Source organism: Apus apus, chromosome Z (assembly GCF_020740795.1).
Source record: "Apus apus isolate bApuApu2 chromosome Z, bApuApu2.pri.cur, whole genome shotgun sequence".
Classification (NCBI taxonomy): domain Eukaryota; kingdom Metazoa; phylum Chordata; class Aves; order Apodiformes; family Apodidae; genus Apus; species Apus apus.
This window is the reverse complement of record NC_067312.1, coordinates 36,255,716-36,277,695: the sequence shown is the minus strand read 5'-3', so window position 1 is coordinate 36,277,695 and position 21,980 is coordinate 36,255,716. Positions and strand designations below refer to the sequence as shown.

Sequence of the window (21,980 nt, the reverse complement as noted above, 5' to 3'; positions counted from 1 at the left end):
TGTCACTGAATAGCTGCACAGGCTTCTGGTGAATCAGCCAACCCTCCCAGCTTCATATTATCAGCAAACTTGCTGAGGACACACTTTGTCCCTTCATCCAGCTCTTTGATGAAGATGTTGAACAGGACTGGAGCCAATACTGACTCCAGGTGAGCTCCAGTAGTTAGTTGCAGCTCTCCAGCTGGACTCTGCATGATTGATCACCACCCTCTGGGCTCTGTTGCTTAGCCAGTTCTTAATCCATCTCACTGTCCACTCTTTCACTCCACACTTCCTGAGCTTGCTCACAAGGATGTTATGGGGCAGAGTGTCAAAAGCCCTGCTAAGGTCAGGGTAGACTACATCCACTGCTGTCCCTGCATCTACTCATTCAGTCACATCATCACAGAAGGCTATCAGATTAGTCAAGCATGATTTCCCCTTGATGCATCCATGCTGGCTACTCTTGATGACCTTCTCTTCTTCCATGTGCTTCGAGATGACCTCCAGAAAGAGCTTCTCCAGCGTTTTTCCAGGGATGGAAGTGAGGTTGACTGGTCTGTGGTTTCCTATGTCTTCCTTCTTGCCCTTTTTGAAGCCTGGAGTGACATTGGCTTTCCTCCAGTCCTCAGGCATCTCTCCTGTTCTCCATGACATTTCAAAAATTATGGAGGGTGGTAGGGCAGCAGCATGAACCATTTCTCTCAGCACTTGTTGGTGCATCCCATTGGGGCACATGAATTTGTGTATATTCAGTTTACCTAACTGATCTCTAACCTGGGAAGGAAGAACAACATGCACCAGTACAGATTAGGAACCTATCTGCTAGAAGGTGGCTCTGTGGAGAAGGCCTTAGAGTCCTGGTGGACAACAAGTTATCCATGGGACAGCAGCATGCCCTTGTGGCCAAGAAGGCCAATGGTATCCTGGGGTGCATTAGGAAGAGTCTGTCAAGCAGGTTGAGGGAGTTCACCCCTCCCCCTCTACTCTGCCCTGGTGAGACCCCACCTGGAATATTGTGTCCAGTTCTGGGCTTCCTAGTTCAAGAGGGACAGGGATTTACTTCAAAGAGTCCAACAGAGGGCTACAGGCATGATTAAGGGACTGGAATATCCATCTTATGAGGAAAGGCTGAGAGCCCTGGGACTGTTTCGTCTGGAGAAGAGAAGACTTAGAGGGAATCTTACTAATGTATAGAAATATCCGAAGGCTGGATGTCAAGAAGGAGGGGCCAATCTCTTTTAATTCATGCCCTTTGATAGGACGAGGGGCAGTAGATGCCAGCTAGATCACAGGAAGTTCCACCTCAACATGAGGAACAACTTCTTTATTGTAAGAGTTTTTGTATGTCCAGGTGGAATTTTCTAGTTTTCAGTTTGTTCCCTTGGACTGTCCCCTTGTCAATGGGCACTTCTGAGAGCAGTGTCATTCCCTTTTTCTTTCTCTCCTATCAGATAATTATACATGTAGTCAAGATGTCCCTGAGCCTTCCCTCCTCCAGGCTGAAAAGTCCCAGCTCTCCCAGCCTTTCCTCTTATGAGGGACTTCGTGGCTGAGCACTGGATTTGCTCTGGTATGTCCATGACTCTCCTGTTCTGGTGAACCCAGGTCTGGACCCGGCACCCAGATATGTCTCACCAGCACTTTGTGGTGGGAACATATCACCTCCCTCGACCTGCTGGCAATGGTTTGCCTGAGGATGCCTAATGGACCTAAGGATGCTGTTGGCCGCCTTTGCTGGAATGGCTCATTGCTAGCTCACCTTTCAGTGGCATGGTTCTCTGCACGGTCATTAGCAAGAAAGAAGCTTTTTCCCAGGGAAGATTTTAAACAGCTAAATGAGACTGGTGAAGTGATGAAGCACATGACTTTCCAGTGAGGCCACCTTTGCCCTTTCTTTACCTTTAAACTGTAGTAAAGACCACAGAAATTTTGCTCCTAATTAGGTATCTGAGATTGCATGGTTAATGTAGACAAGATAAGTACTTTTACAGATATCTCCAGCATCAAATTAAACTCAGAAACTGTAGATAGAACTTCCTGCACTGCCAGAGTGAGCAACAGCATAGGTAGGGTAGAAATTGTGGGTTATGTACAGCTCAGGATAAGTCTATTTAAATAGGCAGAGATGGTATTTTAGATATCCCTGTTAATATCTGTCAGAAAGGGGAGTGAAGGAAGTTAAGTAGCTGCTTGCCCCAGTGTTACTTAAGATTTCAAAGCAAAAAATGGATAGCAGTTGAGTTTACAAAGTTCCACGTAGCACACATAAAGTATAAATGTCACTGTAACAGCTGTGGAACCAGAGCTGTCTACAAAGGTGTATGCTTTTGGCATAGAAAAAATGGTATCTTAGGCTAAAAAAGAGAATTTTATTAATTAATTTTGGTTCAGCTGATTTATGTGAATGTCAATCACAAGTGTATATGTACAACCAAATTAGACTTTTCGTGTCTGAATTATTTTACTGGGTTTGTTTATTTAGTGTACATGCAGGGACCACATAATTCTTGAAGTATTTTAGGGATGTTGGTCTTGTTTTTTCAAAAGCATCAAAAATTTGGTATGTTTTTATTATGCATAACTTGAGGTGGAAAGAAACCCTTGTAGATTCCTTTCAGAATGGGCAGTCTAGTAGCAAAATGTAGCTCTTTGTTGTGATGCTCTCAAGCTCTGCAACAATAAATGTCAGATCTGCTTAACTTCAGCTAGTTCCAAAATAGAGAGAGAAGACAGCATTCTGCAGTAATTTCACTGACAGAATTTCTAAAATTTAAGAACAAGTCTCCCTTTAAAATCGGTGTCGCCCCTTGCAGGTAGCAAATCTTACATAATGGAAGTTTTCCAAAGCCCTTTTAAAATTTAATTTTGAAACTCTGGCATTTAATACTTTTGTTTGTTTTGCAGCAAACTTTACTTTCCACAACAATTTATTTCTGCATGTCATGTTTTATTCTTTTAACAAGACTCTGCTCAAGCTGCTCTTTGCAGGCGAAATTCTTGTCTCTCATCTCCATGATATTTTCCAGTCACGCCCTGCTCTTCATATACTTCTTGAGATTTGCTGCAGAATGTGCAGGAAAGACATGAATATTTAAATGAAAGCATGATTCCAGAGTAGGGTACAGCTGTCCTGGCTATGTACTTTCATGCTTAAACCAAATCAAGCTTTGATTCTAATTTTTTTTGGATAGCCACTGCAGCTTATCTGGCAAGACTTTTGAAGTGGCATCCTTTTTTTGTTTCTGGATGAGTCTCTGATCATCTAATTGCATTTTCTCAAGACCATGACAGATAGAAAAAAATGACAGTAAATACTAAGGAAAGACAACCTAGCCCTTCTTGATGGTAAGGATGAGTTCCTGCAAGTCCCTTAGTCTAACAGGAGTTAGCTTTCTTAAAAAAAAAAAAAAAAGATCCTGTAAAGAATGGTGACAACAATAAGTACAAATAAGTACAAATCAGGAGTCATATCAGAAAGATATAAAGGGGAAGAGTAGAAGAGTAGAATACCAAATCAATGTTTCTGTCTGTCAGGAACTTGCTGACTTTCCGAAGTATGTTCAACCTCTCACACAAAAATTCTCTACTGTATCCAATGCCTGGTTAGGCTTCGTGTTTACAAATTTTTTAATGATAATTTGCTTGATTCTAAGTTGCTGTTCTTGGCTTCATGCTCGTTCTCAAATTCGTTATCAGTTTTGAGCCCTTACTCTCTCGTTTTTTGTTTCTTCCTTGTCTTACATACTCAGCCTTTTGGTAGGTTGAATTGTTGGGTATGAAAACTCAGGAAAAATATATGCTCTCCATCTGCTTGTTTTACAATGTCTCACAATTCCTTTTTAGCCAGGCTCCCCCTGATACTGATAAAGGATTATTCCTTGACGTCTTCATGACTGTGGAAGTCCAACACAGGGAAAGTCAAGTAAATGCAATGGTGGAATTGCCCTAAAAATTCAGGGATTACCTTCAGTGATTTCTCTTTACCATTTCTGTTTTGGATAAAACATATGTCAACTGTGAAGCTGTTTAATTACCTTAGAGAAGTGTGACACGAATTTTCGTACAAATATGACTTTTATGCAAAGTGAAAATCATGTGCTTGTCAAAGAAACCCGCAGTGCTTTGCTTTGTTTTGAGAGGCTGAGTTCACACTTTTAGCAATGCAGGTTGCTGTCTTTAAAACAGCTGTTTGTCTTATGAGTATTTTGAGAAACTCTGAGCCAGGCTTCTTTCTGACATAACTAGGGACAACTGCAGTCTGTATCTCAAATCTTTGTGGTAGGAGACCAAAGAGAAATACTGGCTATGCTTTCTTTCTTGTGGCAGCTTGGGGCACTACCCTTAAAAAGCAGGAATGAATATTTAATTACAGACTGAACCTACAATACTTAGTGAGTGAACACTGAAAATAAGCTGAGTAATTAGATATATTATTTGAAATTACAAGTAATGCAGCAGTTTTGACTAATAACATTATTTATTCTGGTGTGGCACTTCTATACATAGTAGGAAACAGTAGGTAATAAGGCAAATGTTGTTGTAATCCTTCAGGAATGTCAAACAGGATTACCAGGAACCCTCTGTTCTCTTCTGCTGTAAAAATATGCAGAATGGTACAAATTAATTCAATTACTCTGTCACTATTGAGGATCAGCTGTTAAGCTGCATCTTTGCATCCTCTTTGTTTCATACAACCATCCGGGGTGCAGGTCGTGGCTGTCAGCCAGTTTGTCTGCTATGACCTTCCTGTGGGAACAGCAAGGCATGTTCATGGAACTGGAATTACCAAATTTTAATAGTGTTGGATTTGGGAGTATTTTTCCAAGCACCCTTTATCACGGTATTTCAGATTTCCAGTTCCAATCTATTTTTAAAACTGAGAACTTTTTCCAATACAATATTTTTTTCAAAAAGTAGTTCAATTCAGTTTGAGTTTGAGTCATATTGAACAGAATCTTATTGTATCAGGAAAATTCACAAAATGAGTACCAAAGAGCAGATTTGGTCCAAATTTCACAGTGCCAGCCAGTGCAATATATTGGAGGCAGACTGTACAGAGGTAGACCTTCTGTGTTGCTGAACAGCACTCACCCAAGTAATCTTGAAATCAACAAAATAATTCATGTGAATGTGTGCAGCTGACGTTATCTGGCGTCATCATTGTGCATTGTAGTCGGTGGGTTGCTGATCATACAAAATGTCCTATTATGGGTATAGGACTGTAAAAGCTTTCAGGACTGTAATCTCACCAGGAAGATTAATGTTTTCCTGGAAAAAATGTTGCTAGCTGCCAGAATTAACCTAGTTTAATCCTTGAAGCGTTGAATTGCTGAAGTGCCCAGAACATTATAATCGTCAGCATGATGCACTCTCATTCATCTTCTTTCTTCTCTCTTCAGTCTCTGTAGGGTCAGTCTCCTTCTTTCTATGCTGTTTGTCTTGTATCTCTCACTTCAGATGGGAAGAAAATAGATCTAAACCACATTGCCAGTATGTCTAATGTCTTGCTTTTCTGCTGCCGCTTTTACTTCTGGAGATTTAGAGTAATTCACCATTGCTGTTGGCTTCCTCTGGAGCCTCTTCTGTTTCATCCATTAAGTCAGACGCCTCATGCTATCATCTCAACTTTGTCCTTCTGCTCCCCTCCCATCCTTACTCTTTCTGCTCCACAGGTTTTTACAGCCCCTCTCTTGCAGTATTGTCTCCTCCATTAAATTTCATTTCTCTGATTACTCTTAGACTCCTTTTGACACGTTTTCCAATCCTGTCCTCATCCTCCAGTGAACGCCTCATCCCAGGTTCTAACAAAGCAGACCCTAGACACATCGAGGCAGAGATCAGTGAGAGTAAGTTTAAGTGAACATGCTGGCCGTAGTCAGCAGATACTGAGCCCTAATTAAACAGCACGTGGTCCTAAATGCTCTATACAGGGAAGTCCATATTGAAATTGTTGTGAGCTCTTGCCAGATGAGGAATTCAGATCTTTAAGACTGAAATCAAGATGGTATGACAATACCATTACAAAGATTACATTGGAACACTAAGAATTTTTTTACAAAACAATAAATACATTGTATATAATTGTAAAACCATATATTGAGTTCTATCTTTAAATTATGTCTTTCTTTGCTTTTAGAGAGTAATGTCATATTCTATTGGGCATACTTACGTGCAAGTAAGACAATGCATTGTACAAGCAAAAGTATGTCAATATTTGTACCTGGTTTTAATAAAGTATGTCTGTGAACCGATCATTAAAATCCAATCATGACTAATAAAAAAATTAACAGTGATAATATCCTGTAGTTTTTAGTTGCGTAGGATAAAGCTTTCTCTGTCTCTGCAAAAGATTTAAGAAACATTCATTTGGTAGACTCGGGTGTTGGCAAATAGATCTTAAAAAAAAAAAAAAGTCTTTCAAGAATTAGATTTGTGTATCCTCACAGTATTTTACAGTTAAAATAGCCAGAAATCTATTGAAATTCACCTGTGTGGGAAAATACTGAAAGATCATGAGGTGCATCAGCTAAAACCAAAATAATTGAACAGCATTTGGGCATTCAATTGCTTAAGCTCTTTCATAAGCATGAAGAGATAATATTTCCAAAGAAAAAACGGCACTACCAAACTGTTACATATCTGGTTTCTAGTGATTACACTCTATTGGAGTTTGGAATCTCAGAAGCTCAGTTGTAAAACTTTACATAAAAATGATGAGTGAAATAATCCACAAATTCCTCTGGCAGATCATTTACAAATTCTTCCTTGTGCTTGTTTTTTCTCTGTCTTGTTTTGTAGACCTACTTTAATTATTGTGTTTATATATATATTTACATATATGCCAAACTTTAAGAAAAAAAAAAACCAAAACCACAAAAAAACCCCCAACACTTTAAGAAATTAAGAGTAAAGCAATATCTGGAGGGAAAAAGTGATTTCACTCAAGATTGTATCACACAGAAAAAAAAAAAAACAGTAGCCCTATAGATCTGGAGATATCTGCATGCAATTGTTTTCTGTGCCCTGCTGGAATATAGTAATGCAATATATTCAGATTTATTTAATGATGTAATTAATTTAGGTCTCATAGCATCTAATAAAGTGAGTAAATACATTTTTTTCTCATTTCAGAAGTGATGAGAGAATAGTTGTATTAAGTAATCCCTCTAAAGCAAGTCACCGTCAGCACTGATATGAAATAATGTTTCTGGAACAGCATTATGAACAATTTCTTATATTACATGTTGAGATTATTATTTTTTTTTAACTTGGATGCATATTTATTTGAATGTCTGACCTATGGAATGTTTAAATGTGTTAGTTTCCAAAGCCTCAGCTTATTAGAAACTGTCAAGGTTTATTATATTTTCCCAAATGTAGAGGCACCAAGCTGTCAATCACCTTGAAAAGACTGAATTTTAGGTTTCAGTGCTCTCCTACATCTCATTTTAACAAGGTAACTTATTCAAAGCTTGTGAGTTGTGAAATTTAGGGGTGGGGGGAAGGCACTGCCATTTCTGTAATCTGTGTTTTGGTGTCCTGCAGATCTTTTTTTCACATAATCACTGTTCAAGTTTATGAAGCACATGCAAAAACATGTACATTTCTTGAATGTCTGCTGGTTCCTTATCTTTATGTCTTTTACTGTGATGTTGTAGAGCTTGGATCATATGGAAACCTAAAATATTATGACACAATGACTGAAGAAGGTAAGAAATATTTTAGAAATTTTTGTATCAGCTTTTTTGGAAGCCTTCTACCCCTTTTTTTGTGTTTACTTTTTCCTTAATTTTTCTTAGTCCTATTTTCAGTTTCTCCATTTTTGAATAACGCCTTTTTGCATGTCTTCGTTGACAGGGCAATCAATTGTGGCTCTTTTTTCAGGTTTTTGTGTTCAGCATCTCAGTTTTGCAATTTCAGATAAGGAAATACCACGGAATGCTTTTTGGTAAAGAACATATATGCAAAACCTCTCTCACAAATTATATAGCACAGTATAGTGCAGTACAGATTGTAGATGCATATTATGTGCCATGTTTTTCTATGCATTCAAGAAGATTAATTAATTTATGGATGCTCAAATCACTCATTAATAATTGAGGACAATTATTAAGTTGCTTTATTTATTATTCAAAAGTAATTAATAAACTTAAAAAACTAGGCATGACTACTCCTACAGTATTAATTGTATGCTTAATTGCAATGCAAAAATAATACCATTTAAAATCCTGATTCTAGCAATACAAGAAGGAAGTAATTAGGACTTGAATGAGGGCTCAGTGACATCTTGGGATATTTTTGTGCTGATTGAAAAGCATTTCAGTTTATTACACTAATTCAGGAAAGTAGTTAACTGTGCACTAAATTTCCAGCACGTTTTCAATCCTAGTGGGATCAGCATCACTATGATTTGGAAGTTTCTCTGGACTGAAACCTGGTTGTCTGAAGGATCAAGGCCTCGTGTCCAGCTGTCTGATTAAAATGCCAGACAGTTGCTTTCAGGAATGTTCTGTTTAGTAATTAGTGGCATGTTTGAGGATGAAGATAAGGTTGTGGTCTGTAAAAAAGTTAGCCACCTATTCCTACATATTTTTAATGTTGGAAATATAAGGCGAATAGCTTCATTCTGTTTTTAAAAACATGGTTATTTTCTACTTCAGATTAATCCTGAAGTTTAAAGGTCTTAAGAAAACCTTCTTTACATGTCTTCACTCATTATCATTTCTCCAGGGGGAAAAAAACAAAAACGTGGTAACTTCTGACTATTTCCCGTTTTCTGTATCTGCTGCTGCTAATCAAATATAAGAGTACTATTCTGGGGCTGGCTGTAGGAGGCTGTTCCTTTCATCTTTGTCCCCAGTGTTGAAAGATGCTGATCTCTTCTGTAGCAGGCATGAGCACTAGCTCCCAGGGCAGTCTTGCCACACCACTCTCCAGTGTCTCCCCCTCCCCCCATCACCATCTGATTCACAAGAGTGGCACCAATATAAGAAAAGATGTCTAAAAGCTAAAGCTTTTGCAGTATGTCTCATCTCAGTCTTCGTGACAATAAAGATGTGAAGGTTGTTTCTCATTGTAGCCTCCAAGTTGTTTGTGTTTGGGTTTTTTTTCCTAAGGTATTAAATCTACTATTTCAAAAGTAGCCAGTATATTAGTAGCCTTCCGATATTTGTCATTACTCTACTGACAGTTAAATGTAGCTGTTTGTGGATGCAAATAAGATACATACCATTTATGTATATTAATACCGTGCCTATGCTGAAGTAATGCTGTTGATATTCAGTGTCATCTCAGAAAACACTCCTCATGAATAAATAATCCAAAACCATAATGTAGCAATAGCGAAAATCTTCCAGTAGCAAAAATAAGAAAGGAAACTCCTTGTCTTTAGGAGGATTAACACTAACAAAAGTCTGTGATACAGTTCACCTTCTCAAATACAGCTGTCATAATTTTCATGTCTTTCAAAAAACAAGTAATGAATAGTGTACCCCAGAAGCAGTATTTAGGTCAAAATGTGATGTATTTTAAACTTTCTGTTTGGATATTAAAACGTATACACACTATCAGTCTGTATCACACTTAGCTGCATTATCTGTTTTCTTCCTTCCTTTTTTGATACTGTTTTTATACATTTTTTAACAGAAAGTTAAGTCACAGGAACATGTAAACCCAGCTACAAATCAATGGATTTTTTTTTCCAATGTATTATCAGGCACTCAAACCCTTAGTGGAAATACGTAGCATATTTTCATTCCTCTGGTGGAGAAGCCAAGGCACATCTATTCTTGCTGCTGTGTCAGAGCAGAGACAAAAAGTGATGGTTGGGTCGCAATACACAATCAAAGATAGCATAATGGCCAGAGGGCCATTGTGCCTTAGGTCTTAGAAACTGATCTCCATTGTTTTCTTTGCTCCTTTTTGATCTGAAAATTACTTTACATTAATTGTAGATTAATCAGGCTTGACTGGGACAGAGAATGTACTCGACCAGAGGGGAAGAGACCCTCACAGTAATCTTTTGCTCTCAAATAACTTGCACCAACAGCCTACAACATGACAAAACTGTATATATTTTCATTTGATGCTTCTGCAGAATTTTAAAATTAAAGGAGAAAGACATGAAGTGGAATTCTGGACTTGACCAGTTCCACAACTGGCCACAAGCAGGACTGGTAGGTACAGTTCAGACTGTTCAACAGCCAGAAATTTGGCATCTTCAGATTCAGAAAAGCTTGGCTGTTGCTGCATAGATGTAGTAATTTGCATTTGATCAGAGACTGAAAACTAGACAAATGATAGAGTCTTGAATTTTTTAAATGAGTGAATTTCTGAAGAGAAACTGTTTTCCTATGAAATCAAAGGCTTTCCTGACCCAGGTAATCTGTAGTCTGCAACTGAAATCATGGTCAAAGGATTGGCTTTTTAATATATCTTTGATGAGGAGGAGAATCTCTGCCAGCTGGAGTTAGTCACACAGATCAAAGCATATCTATTTTATACAATACTGATTTGCTTGCATATATGAAAATAGTTCCAATTTTGTTTTAAGCTGCCCTCTTTGCTAGTCACCTGGCCTTGATCTCCCATTCCTTGTATTCCATCCTTTGTAAACTAAAATGGGCTGCAATTCTGTCTGAGTTTGGCGAATCTAGATTAATTAAGAATTTTCTATAGCAATCTATCCTATTTTGGGTCTGTGCAATCAAGCGTTTTAATTCACCAAACTCTCATGGTACCAGCTGATGTGAAAATCACTCTTAGGTAGTCAAAACTACAGTACATAGTTCCTCCGTTAGATGGAAATATATGCTCCTATCTTCTCATTGAAATAAGAACAGTAACATAAAATTTCTATGGATTATTTTAGTAACCCCACCTAAAGATGAGAAAAAAAGCATCAGAGAGGATCTTCACCTAAAATGAAACCCTTGGAGCTTTCTGTAAATTTGAAATTACATAGGAATATCCTGAGCTGGTTCTTTTTCCTGATGACTCTGTGCTTCACCTTCACTGAAAAAAAATTTGATTTGGTTTGAAGGAGGAAATGGCAGCAAAAGGGAGTGAGGAAGCACAGCTCTGATGCGTATTTACATCCCACTGTCTTCATGCAGGCTGGAACTGGTGCTTTCCTCATGTTTCATGTTTCTCGGAAAATGTCTCACTTGCATCATTTGCATTGCTTGCAAAAATGCATTTGTATATTTGGGGCTTCACAAGCCAGATTCTCAAACATATGAAGCTGAGTTGAACCCTGAAGCAATCCTTTAGCAAACTGACATACACCTTTCCATATCTACAAATACTTCTGGATAAGCACTTTTAAAATGCCCCTAGTGTTTAAAAAAAGTTAGGAACAGACTTGATTCTTAGCATGCCAGCTTAAAATACATGGAAATACAATTTGCATTTTTTCCCTCCATTTTTTCTTTCTCTGATATCCCAGGCAATTCTTTCTTTTTCTCTCTTTTTCTTTCTTTAACTCTTTGTTTCTTCTTCACCTTCTAACTAAAATCTCTGCCACTCGTCCTGTGCATTGAAATAATGGGGTGACTTGCTATTTATAATTGTGTTCTACTCTTAAATACTGTTCTGCAGGCAACTTTACTCTAGGTACCGTGTACCAAAAAAGACAACCTTTACAATGTATTGTGAATTGCTAATTTTTTATTTATTTTTTTTTGGAGCATGATGTGTTTGTGAAAAGACAGGGGCTGCTGAATATTTCCATGTGATTTGCTGTTGACAAATTAACTCTACTTCCAGCAAATGATAGCTGCTACTTTGTGTGGACTGTGCATATGCTTCTTCCCATACTAAAGTGTTGGTACAAGGATTTAAAGCTTCCATTTGTGAGAAGGGAAGAGATTTCTGTCTTGACTGATGTATTCTCATGTGTTTGTTAGATAGGAAACAGTGACACTGTTATCCAACTGAGTTCATTTGTGGCTTCTCATTGTTACTTCCTGCTATTAACCAGTTGTGTGAATTCACTGAAATATCTTTTGGTCTTAACACTGTTTTTGCTGCAGGGACAACAGAAGTTTTCAATGGATTTTTTTAAATGGAAATGAAGAATTAAAAGTGTCGCAGACCCTATATGGTAATAGTGTTAGTTAGAAGTGTCCTGTACCAGTTTTACTTTTTAAATTATTTTAAAATATTAAAGGGCAATAGCAATGAGGATAACAATAAAGAAAGGCAGAGACATCATCTTTCAACACAACAGATTGTTATAAGCTGTCCAAAGAGTCCTTACCTAGGAAGATCAACAACTGTAGAGGACGGATTAAATTAATTTCACTATTTGCCATCTTTGACAGTGCCTAGTTTGAATGTGTCAATTTGGACTCAGTGGTCACTAAAGAGTTATAGAACCTGTGACCTCTCTTAGGATGGAATGAGTTGCCCAGGAGACAGTCTAGATGATTAACTGCATGGTTCACCTCATGGGAGACAAAGCCATCTGCCAGGCTGAGAAGAAAATTTACCTTTGAAAAGGTGGTATAGAAATAATGTATTCTGGAGATTTCTTCTTCCTTTCTGAAGTATCTGTAGAAGTCACAGACACATAGCTGAGTGCAAAGTGATAAAGCTGACCACAGTCACCATGGTGCAATACATGGCTTAATCTGAAACTCTGTGTTTCTATACTACTAACTGAGACCTGAAAATGTTTGTGGTTTTGTTATCTTTATTCATTAGCATTCATTTTCTGTTTAAGCTGAAATCATAAGCACTTTCATAGGTGAAACTTTACTGACTACTTCTGAAGAAAAATAATATCTTTTGTTTTCAATTTCTTGTTCAATTTGCTACTGAGTTCTCAGAATAGGAAAAAAAAATTACATTTTTGTTTCCACTAAAAAGAAAAATTAGTATATTTGAGAATATCAGATACTGTTTAATAGCATGTCTGCTGTTAGAGGAGGGATGCAAATGGACTATCGGCACTTATTTGTGGAACCTAAGCTATGGCAAATAAACTTTGCATCTCAAAATGGCTGCATTTTAATAACAACATTTCTTTCTTTTAGGAAAGTTCAAGGAAAGAGCCTCAATTCTGCATAAGATCGCAAAAAAGAAGTGCCAGGTGGAAGACAGTGAAAGGCAAAATGGAGCTGCTAATCATGGTGAGCACAGCAGCACAGATTTATCACCTGTTGCTAAGTGCCTTTTTCACTGCTTTATTTTTTAAAAAATCCTTAGAGATTAATTTACCCTTCTACTTCATTTATGCTGTCTTAATAAAAATACTCTGATTCCGTATACAAAAAGAGCATGAAGCTTATCAATAGGACAGGAGTTAAGCTGCAAGAAGAGAAAGTCAGTTAAGGAATCTAGAAAGCCTCCCAGCAGGTTTGAAGAGAGAATAACAGTCCTGATTTTGGGTATGTGCTGAAGTGACAGAAGCAGACACACAAAATTTACTCACAGTTTGTATGTGAAAATTTGATTAATTAATCAAGCTGCTCTAGGATAATATGTGTTTTATGTGGTATCACTCTTGTCACAAAAAGAATCAACCTTCATATTTAACATTTTATTTATCTATATGCTATTTGCTGAGAGTTGTTTTGGCCCATGTATGCTAATTGTGCAAAATTAGCTTATGTTTTTCCATTAAAGGTAAGAATTTGTATTTTAGTTCATAAGTTCATATACTAAAAGAAAATCCACACTATGTCCTGTTACTTTATCTTGGCATGTTTCTGCATTGGAAAATAAGATGCAAATGTGTCTGATAAAAGATTAGATGTTTAATCAGTTGACACTTTTTTTGACCTTCTGCTATGCTGAGTTACTGTTTGCTTCCAGAATCAAACAGTTGGGTGTTAATAAACCATCATGCTGGGTGTGAGGTTAAGAGACAGCACATATGCACTGAAATAATTACAGATAGTATGGCACCTTATGGCTGTCATCTCCGTTTTTTTAATCTAGAAGAGTCTTAAGATAGCAATAGTGTAACTAGACAGCTATATTTACTTTTGTGTACAACAACATACTGTAAGGCATATTGAACTTGAGTTAGACATTTCATGTTGCTATTTCCCATGACTTTATATTGTCCATGGGGTTTTTGGCCACTGACATTTTTATCTAGTACATACTTAAAGACATAATTAGTGGTTGGAGAATTCCAAAATAGTTAAAATAAGACTAAATTTGAATAAATTTCACATCAGAAACCAAAGGCCTGATTTAATCCCTTTAATTCCTGTAAGAGTTTATTGAAAGGACTACACAATTCTGTTTTAAAGATCTTTCTCTCTTATTGGATGTTTTTAGACCACCCATTTATTCTCTTTCCACATTTTTGCATGAGACAGAGCATAATTACAGCTTGGAAGTAACTTTACGAATGGCAGGGGTTAATGTGTAATAGGAGTTATATATTATTGAATATGTCCCCTCAGCTGTTAATGCAACATGTTGCACTCTTTAATGTCTGGGGAGGATGCTATATGTCTCTTAGGCTCAGTGCATTTAGCATAAAAGAAAGACTACTGAATATTGCCAAGAGTGTAAATTTTTCTAGAGTACAAGTAGTATGAGTACCAGTAGATCAGTTTCTTCAAATGCGAGCTCACCACTCAGGAGAATTTATTCAAAATGTGCACTGGTCAAATGGAAGACAGAATTTTTGTCTTTCTCTCTTTAAGGCAAATGTTGGTTCACCATCAGTATTTCATGATTTACACAGTCTGAGTAGGTGACAGCAGTTTCACTGACCGACTTGTTATTTAACATTCTGTTCTGTTGTTTTCCTGCTCTTGATGATGCCACAGAAAAAAGTGCAAAAGTGGAAGTTGCAGTAACACCACCAGCTGATTCAGGACCAGTGCAGAATGGAGTCGCCCATAACATTGATGAAGAGGTTAATATATTTTTTATTGTGTTTATTTTTATACTGGTAATTGTAATACATGCTTAATTGTGCTTTTCACTGAAAGTATACATCTTAATAGCAAGAAGCTGTTAATATGAACTATCTACAATATATTTACTCTTCATTTACAACTGAACCCAATGTATGGATACCGTATAAAAGCTCTTCTCTTGTACCCATGTCCTTCAGTGTAAGGTAAGATGGTAGTCTGAAATGTATTATTTTAGAAAATATATTTCTGCTTATCAGATAAGATGTTCACAGTCCTAAATATAGCTAATGGAAACTGTCTGATTATCATCACATAGCACTCAACCAGTTCTCTTGAGAGGATAGCCTTTTACGTTGTGCTTCATGGAGCTATACACAAACTTATCTCTTTTTAAGTTGTAATTCTCAAGATTAGTTGACTGCAAAATTTGATGCTGCCAGGTCCTTTTTTTTTAATTCTGTAAATACCACCTGCATCCCAAATAGACTAAGAATTGAAATAAGCTGGTGAATCAATTTTGCTAAACCTGGGCATTGCTTTTTTAAACTGAGACAACAAAACCAGCAGAAAAGGAGAAAAGGCTTGTTAAAAGTAATCCCTGACACAGAAGCTTTTGTAAGGGTTTTGTTTGTACAATTTACTTCTCTGCATTCTCCTTGGGTTATACATCGGGTAACATAGGAAAGGTACTGCAAGATACAGCTGAGCATTTGGTCTATACCATAACATGAGCTTCCCTTATTAAAGGTTTTACGAACAATGTTGCATTTTGATACAGCAAAATCATGAAAAAAAAAAAAAAGGCAATGACCATGTTTTGTTTTGAACTGCCCAAGGTTTAAGTTTTGATATCTAAGTTGCTTTCACTTATTTATCATTTAACAATATTATTAGTCTGAATCAGTCATCTTGCCACCCTCACCACCTGAGCAAATACCACCATTGCTGCAATGCTTTCTTTGAAAAGTTCTGCAAGCTACAGAAAAAGATTAGGTGTGTGAGTAATGGAATATGTTTATGTCTTTTGGCTGCTTCCTAAACATAATTATCCTTCACAAGGAGCATAATTTATACTGAAATATGCTTATATTAGGGAGAGGTTATCCAATTTTTATGCAAGACTGAGAGAAAACACTGTGATGTGTAGTAGGGTGAATCTTTGGGAAAAGACTCTATTTGCTTTACATTGCTGGAGGTGGAGAAATGACAAGGTGGTTCTGGCCGACTGGTTTGTTAGTGCACCAGATATTGGCAGATAGCTTAAGTTCTTCACTGCAGATAATTTTGGTGTCTGGGAATAGAAATTGGGAATAAGAATCAAAGATCTAAAAGAGAAAGATAGTTTTTGATATAATGAAGTATCAGTAATTATAATGAATGTTCTGTGGAGAGGAAAGCATAGTGGAATATTAAATTAGCTATTCTGTTAATCTAAGTTGTGCAGACTGACATGCCACTTAACGAACCTTGTCAGCCCAGCAAAACATTACTCTTACATAAATGAGATGAGTGAAATCTATGTAATAAAAATTCTCAGGACAACACTTAAACACTCAACATTTTAGGGTAAGCAAACATCAATTTTCAGGACCATTTATATCCTGTTCTGGGAGTCCAACCTCACCACTGCAGTGAAACACATCTTTTGACTATTTTTTAACTTCAGGAAAAAAAAAAAAAAAAAAAAATCTGAAGCAGAGTGAGTTGTAGACTCCTGTTTTCAAAGGTCAGTAAGGTATGACATAGCCTGGTATAACCTGTTAGGATGTATGTAAATCAGTTGTATAAAAACTCTTAATAGACTCTAATACAGTTCAGTACCTTAAGAAGGGAACTGATCTTGCTTTGTAAGATCTTGAGATTGTTCAGTGAAAACAATGAAGGAAAAGCAATCTTAAGCAATCACATCTCACAACAATGTCCATATGCTATCATTTTGCATTACAGTGAAGTAATTTCTAAGCTTGTTCATAAATGTGCAAGGTCAAGCAGCCTCATCACTTAAGAAAATTGTTTCAATTTCAAGCAACTGCAGGGTAAGGAGGGAAAATCATTGCAAGAGTACATTACTCAGCAGTGCCTTCCTCTCATCTCCCAGACATTTTAAACTTCTAGCAAGGACAAGTGTAGAACTTTTATGTTAATTTCAGCAAGTATTGGACATTCTGAAGAATTATTGTGCTGTATCAGAGGTGGGATACATAATTTATCCTTATCAAAGTGACCAGATGGAGCAAACAGAGAAGTTTGTAACTGATGGAGCAGTGATTCTACTGATTTAGCTCCATTCATCTCAAAGAAAGGAGTTAAAGTGTCTGCTCTCACAATAAAAAATAGCAATCCCCTAATAACTTTTTTAAATGATCCAGTGGGTTTTCTGGTTTTTTCTTCTCCAGTGATAACGTAAGAGCTGCTGCTATCTCAGGCTGCTTTCATTATGGTTATGCTGGAACCTATTTTCTAATTTTAAAAGTATATATTAGAATTTTTTAGAAGTCGTAATATAAATAGTCTACTCATCCATGTAATAAATAAATAGGTTTCTATAATACTTAGGACTCTACTGCCCTGCGAGGTTCTCTGCCTGTTCTGTACTGTGCTGGGACCCTTCCTCACCATGTTGCCTAGCTTTTTGTGCACAGCTTCTGATACACCTTCCCAAGCTGTGGCATCAAGCAGAAGCTGACACTGGGCTATTCAGCTTCCTTCTGCTTTGAACACTGACTTCATGGACAATTATTATTCCTGATTTATAGAAGTGTAGGCAACAACAGAACCACATATGCAGCATTCATGTGACCTTTTCCTGTGATGAAGATTAGAATTTGAGGGAGGGAAATTGGTCATCACCTTCCCAAGCCTTCTTCCTAGCTTTTCCAAACTTCATGCAGGCACTACATAACCCTATGAAATAGTATCTCTTCAAAGGCAATACTGTCAGTTCCAAGAACAGCTCTATTCAGTTAAGTAATACTGAAGGTACAGAATAGTATGCAAGCCAGGCCTCATCAGTAGTTTCTCCTTCTCTTTTAAAAAAATTGCCCATTAAAGCTGAGTGACAAGAACAAATTCCTTACAGCTCTGTCTTGACCTACAAATTCTCTTGAATTTGGCTATTTTTATGAACAATTATTCTCCATTTTACACTGAGAACATTATTTGCTTCTGTTCCATTAATAGAATTCAATCTGATGGCTTGATTTTTTATTTTTCCTTAGTCCAATGGAAGAGAAAGTGCTGTAGTTTCAGCATTTAGCAATATATTATAAAGTTGCTTCTCTCCAATTTCCTGCTTGTATATGTCCAAATATATGGTTTCGTGATATATAACTGTGATTTAGAAAATCCCTTAAGAAAATTTACCATTAGTGCCTCCGTGTCCCAGTTATGATCATTTATAACTGAGAAAATTAGAGACACTGTCTGTCTTGACGAACCAAGCTCCAAATAAGACTTTTGGGGAAAATATGTTGTCCAGAGAACTGTGGGCTGTGAAATAAGTGTATTCACATAGCAAGTCATCAAGTATTCTTGAAACGTGTTTGCAGTGAGAATGTAGAAGATAAGCATAGGGATTTGATTCTTTCTCCTCTGTTGTCAAGTTGCACTATGATTTTCCCTCTCGAAAGACAAGCATAGTCATATTTGTGTTTTTTGTTACTTTCCACTGGTGAAGATCATGGTGCCTGGGCCTATATCCCTAGACACAAGCATTTCAGTAATGTCAAGTTCTTTATTGGACACTGTCAGTTAATGACTTACACGTGCTTTAAGTGAATTTAATTTTATTTCCTTTTCCTTTTTTTTTTTTTTTTCATTCTAATTTTTTCATTTGGCTCTTCCAAACTCCACTGTTTTGCTTTTCCCTTTTTCCTCAGGCTCTTAACTCCATTCTTATCCTACTCTCCTCAAGGAAACCTCAGCTGCCCTCTTGCTAGCCCAAGCCCTTGAACAACAAAAAAAACTGTGTTCTGATGCTGCTTGCAGAAATTCAAAAAGGCTTTCCAGAAAATATCCCCAACAAGTCAGTTGTCCCAGACAGTAAGACCTCTCATAATCCCACTCCCACTGTAAGCAGCAGCAAATCTACGCTTGGATAAAACCAGGATCCTCTGCTGAGGACAGACAGGTCTCCTTCCCAGCCCCTAAACAGCACAGCAGGTAACAATACCTCCTACCACCAGATGCTCTGTAAGATATTGCTGTTTCATTTGCTGCCCAAAATTGCCTTCCCTCCTGATGAATATTGCATCTTCCTCAGGGATTTTGTTCTACTTTCAGCATTCTGTCTCTTAACCTTTAGCTGGTTGCCACAAAGGAGAAGACTGTTATATAAAACTTGATAGTGTTGTTGAGCTTGTATGAGAAAATGAAAGAAAACTAAAAGGATGCTGATGATATCTCATTAAATGTTTTATAGGGTGCCCTTCAGAGCAATGATCTTTCTGAGAAGTTCAGTTGTCTCCCCTCTCCCCCGCCACCTTCTTAACAAGCATTCAATTAAGTGTGTTCAGTCATAGTCATTTTAACCTGTGCCTTTCCCAAAAATAGCTTCCAATCTGAAGATAACACCTTTTCCTCCCACCTACACACACACATGCACAAACATGCACGCGCATACACACATGCGCACACTTTCACCTGTTTCCATGGAAACCCCACTGTAAAACATTTTCATGCCAACTGTGTTAGGAGGTAACTTTTCCATTAGAATAGAAGGCAACTTGTATGTCTTAGGAAGATGCCACTAATGCCTTAGTGTTGTCATTGGATCTAAACTGCTTACCTGAGCAACAGTGTGGTAAGGCATGTTTTGCCTTCCCCATCACAGAAGAGCAGCATGGTGTGCTAGATGTCAGGACAGAGGCCCTGGTGGGGACAGACTGACAGATCTCACCTTCCTTAGAGTAGTCATTGCCTTTCCATCAAATTAGTATGATGTGAAGCTGAGTAGCATTGTGTTCTCTGTCTCAGGCTACTATTCTGGGCTATATTAGACATTTCTATTTTGTGGAGAGAGGCTAGAGGAGATTAGGACAGCCTTTGTTTTAAGGCCGTGGTATTTCAGCATGCCTGGTATTTGTGTGATTGATCATTACAAATTAGGCTTTTCGAAAGCCTAATTTTCTTTTCAATTGCCACACTCACCCTAAAGTAAATGCCTGCTTCCTGTTTGCTCTTCGTAACTTAATGCGAATGACAGTGCCATCAAAAGGGAGTAATCTCTATTTTCTCAAGGCTGCTTAGTTGCCTAGTCGACATTTGGTTCTGCTTTACTCTAGCTTGACTTACTTGAAAACTAGGACAGTGAAAAATGGCGTGAAGACAAAGGCTTATTCTTCAGATGTGTCTCCATCACATCATAGCTGTTGCTTCTCCTGGTGGGCTGACTGCAGTTTTGACTATTACAGTTTTAGTATTTCTTCTGAAATTCCCAAAAGAGTGCTGGCAGTAGCATGGACGTAAAAAGGGGCATATAAGCTCCAGGAGCTGTGTTTTCAGGTGTTTGTGCAAGAGCCTGAGAGGACACAAGCAACAACAGCAGAATCTTCAGCAAATACCTGTCTCTGCCCCTCCAATAGGCTCCACTCAAAAGGTAGCTCTTTTGAATGACTTCACGGTGCAGAGACAATGCAAATTATCTGCCCTAGGAAGAATATCCATACATACAGAATGCATTCTGAAGCTCAGGGGTTTACTCCCTGCTTGAATTTTACTCAATAATTCATGAGGAAGGACATTCTTTTCTCTCTGTTAGGCCATAGAAATTGCATACTACCGTACTAGTGTAGTATCTCACCTTCTTTCAGATATTTTTTTTTTTTCAAATGACAGGTAGGAGAAGATAAGTGACCAATCCAAGTTACACACAAGAAATTAAAAGTAGACACTTGAGGCTCTTCTAGAAGTCACAACAGGGCTTCAATTGCCTTTATCCTCTGCCTTGCTAGTGAAATGAATTGATGTGGGATTTGGTATTCAAGAGGAAAAAAAAATAATTTCAATTTTGAAAATCAGTGCTTACCCCTGAGACAGTTACCATTTTGAGACATCATAATTTTTCTTGATTCGATCATTCTGAGAAGTTGGGTTGTACAGAGCTCTTCACTTCCAAGAAAAAAACAAAACAAAATGAAACAAACAAACAAAAAACACAAAAAAACCCAGCTCAACAATCTTTTGAAGCACTATCAAGCAAAGAAAGAAATTGCCTGTTTATGGGTTGTAAAATGTCTGTACATAAGCAAATTGAATTGCAAATAGTTCTTGTCTGAAGTTTCCTTTCTGCTGGAATCCTAGTGCTAATTTTGTATTGATTAATGATATCAGAAGTCAAAATGCCCAAGAAATGTAGAAGCATGAGAATGTAGAGTTCAACTCTCCAGCTTAGATGGGCTAATAAAATAATCCTCAGAATATATTTATAATTAATATGCTGTAGCTGTTTTACCATACAGACAAGCTAGTTAATAGTGGCAGATTCAGAATTTCAGGTAAGTTTGAGGTGGTTCATATTACTTGGTTTACATTTTGTCCTACTGTTAGGTAAAAAGTGTAGTAATGCAGTTTGATATTGTTCCAGGAAAGCAACTGTTTTTCCTCAGATAATATGAGTGTAAGCATCCACGGAGAAAATGATTTTATGATGTTTGCTAGGAGCAACGACTGCATTATGACTTTGGCACATGGGAGTTTGTTGTTTATAAACAGAATGGTTGCTGACGAAATGTCATCATATGTTTCTATTGTTTATATAATATGAAACAACATCATTTTCTCTGGAAAAATTTTCTTGGGAGACTGGGAAAAGTTGTCAGATTGTTCCTGCAAACCAGTGAGGCGTATCTTCTGTGGTATTACAGGCAAGTATTATGTAGATGCTCTTGGATGACAAACTTGTGAAAGATGGGGGTCTGGTGATTTGGTACCCTTTTCATTGTTTGTAATTAGTTGCATAGAAGAAGATCTGAAGTAGCAAGAAGAGGATTGTGAATGTACACAGATTGATTTAAAAGACAATAATATTTGTTACAGAGGTATGAAAGAGCACACAGTTCCAAACAACAATTCTAATCTAATTTCTTCAAATAATGAATATATCTTTACTATATT

The 21,980-nt window shown here is 37.3% G+C and overlaps 1 protein-coding gene across 4 annotated transcripts in view; it reads left to right on the top strand.

Moving 5' to 3' along the window:
• The window catches only part of SLC24A2 (solute carrier family 24 member 2), a 109,564-nt gene that overhangs the window by 69,503 nt on the left and 18,081 nt on the right, over positions 1 to 21,980 (top strand). For 3 of the 4 annotated variants that reach the window (XM_051643187.1, XM_051643185.1, XM_051643186.1), the window contains 3 exons: positions 7,641 to 7,691; positions 13,020 to 13,115; positions 14,775 to 14,863. In XM_051643187.1, coding sequence (XP_051499147.1) covers positions 7,641 to 7,691; positions 13,020 to 13,115; positions 14,775 to 14,863 — 236 coding nt within the window. The remainder of the gene's footprint in view (positions 1 to 7,640; positions 7,692 to 13,019; positions 13,116 to 14,774; positions 14,864 to 21,980) is intronic. The other variant, XM_051643188.1, reaches the window with a different exon arrangement.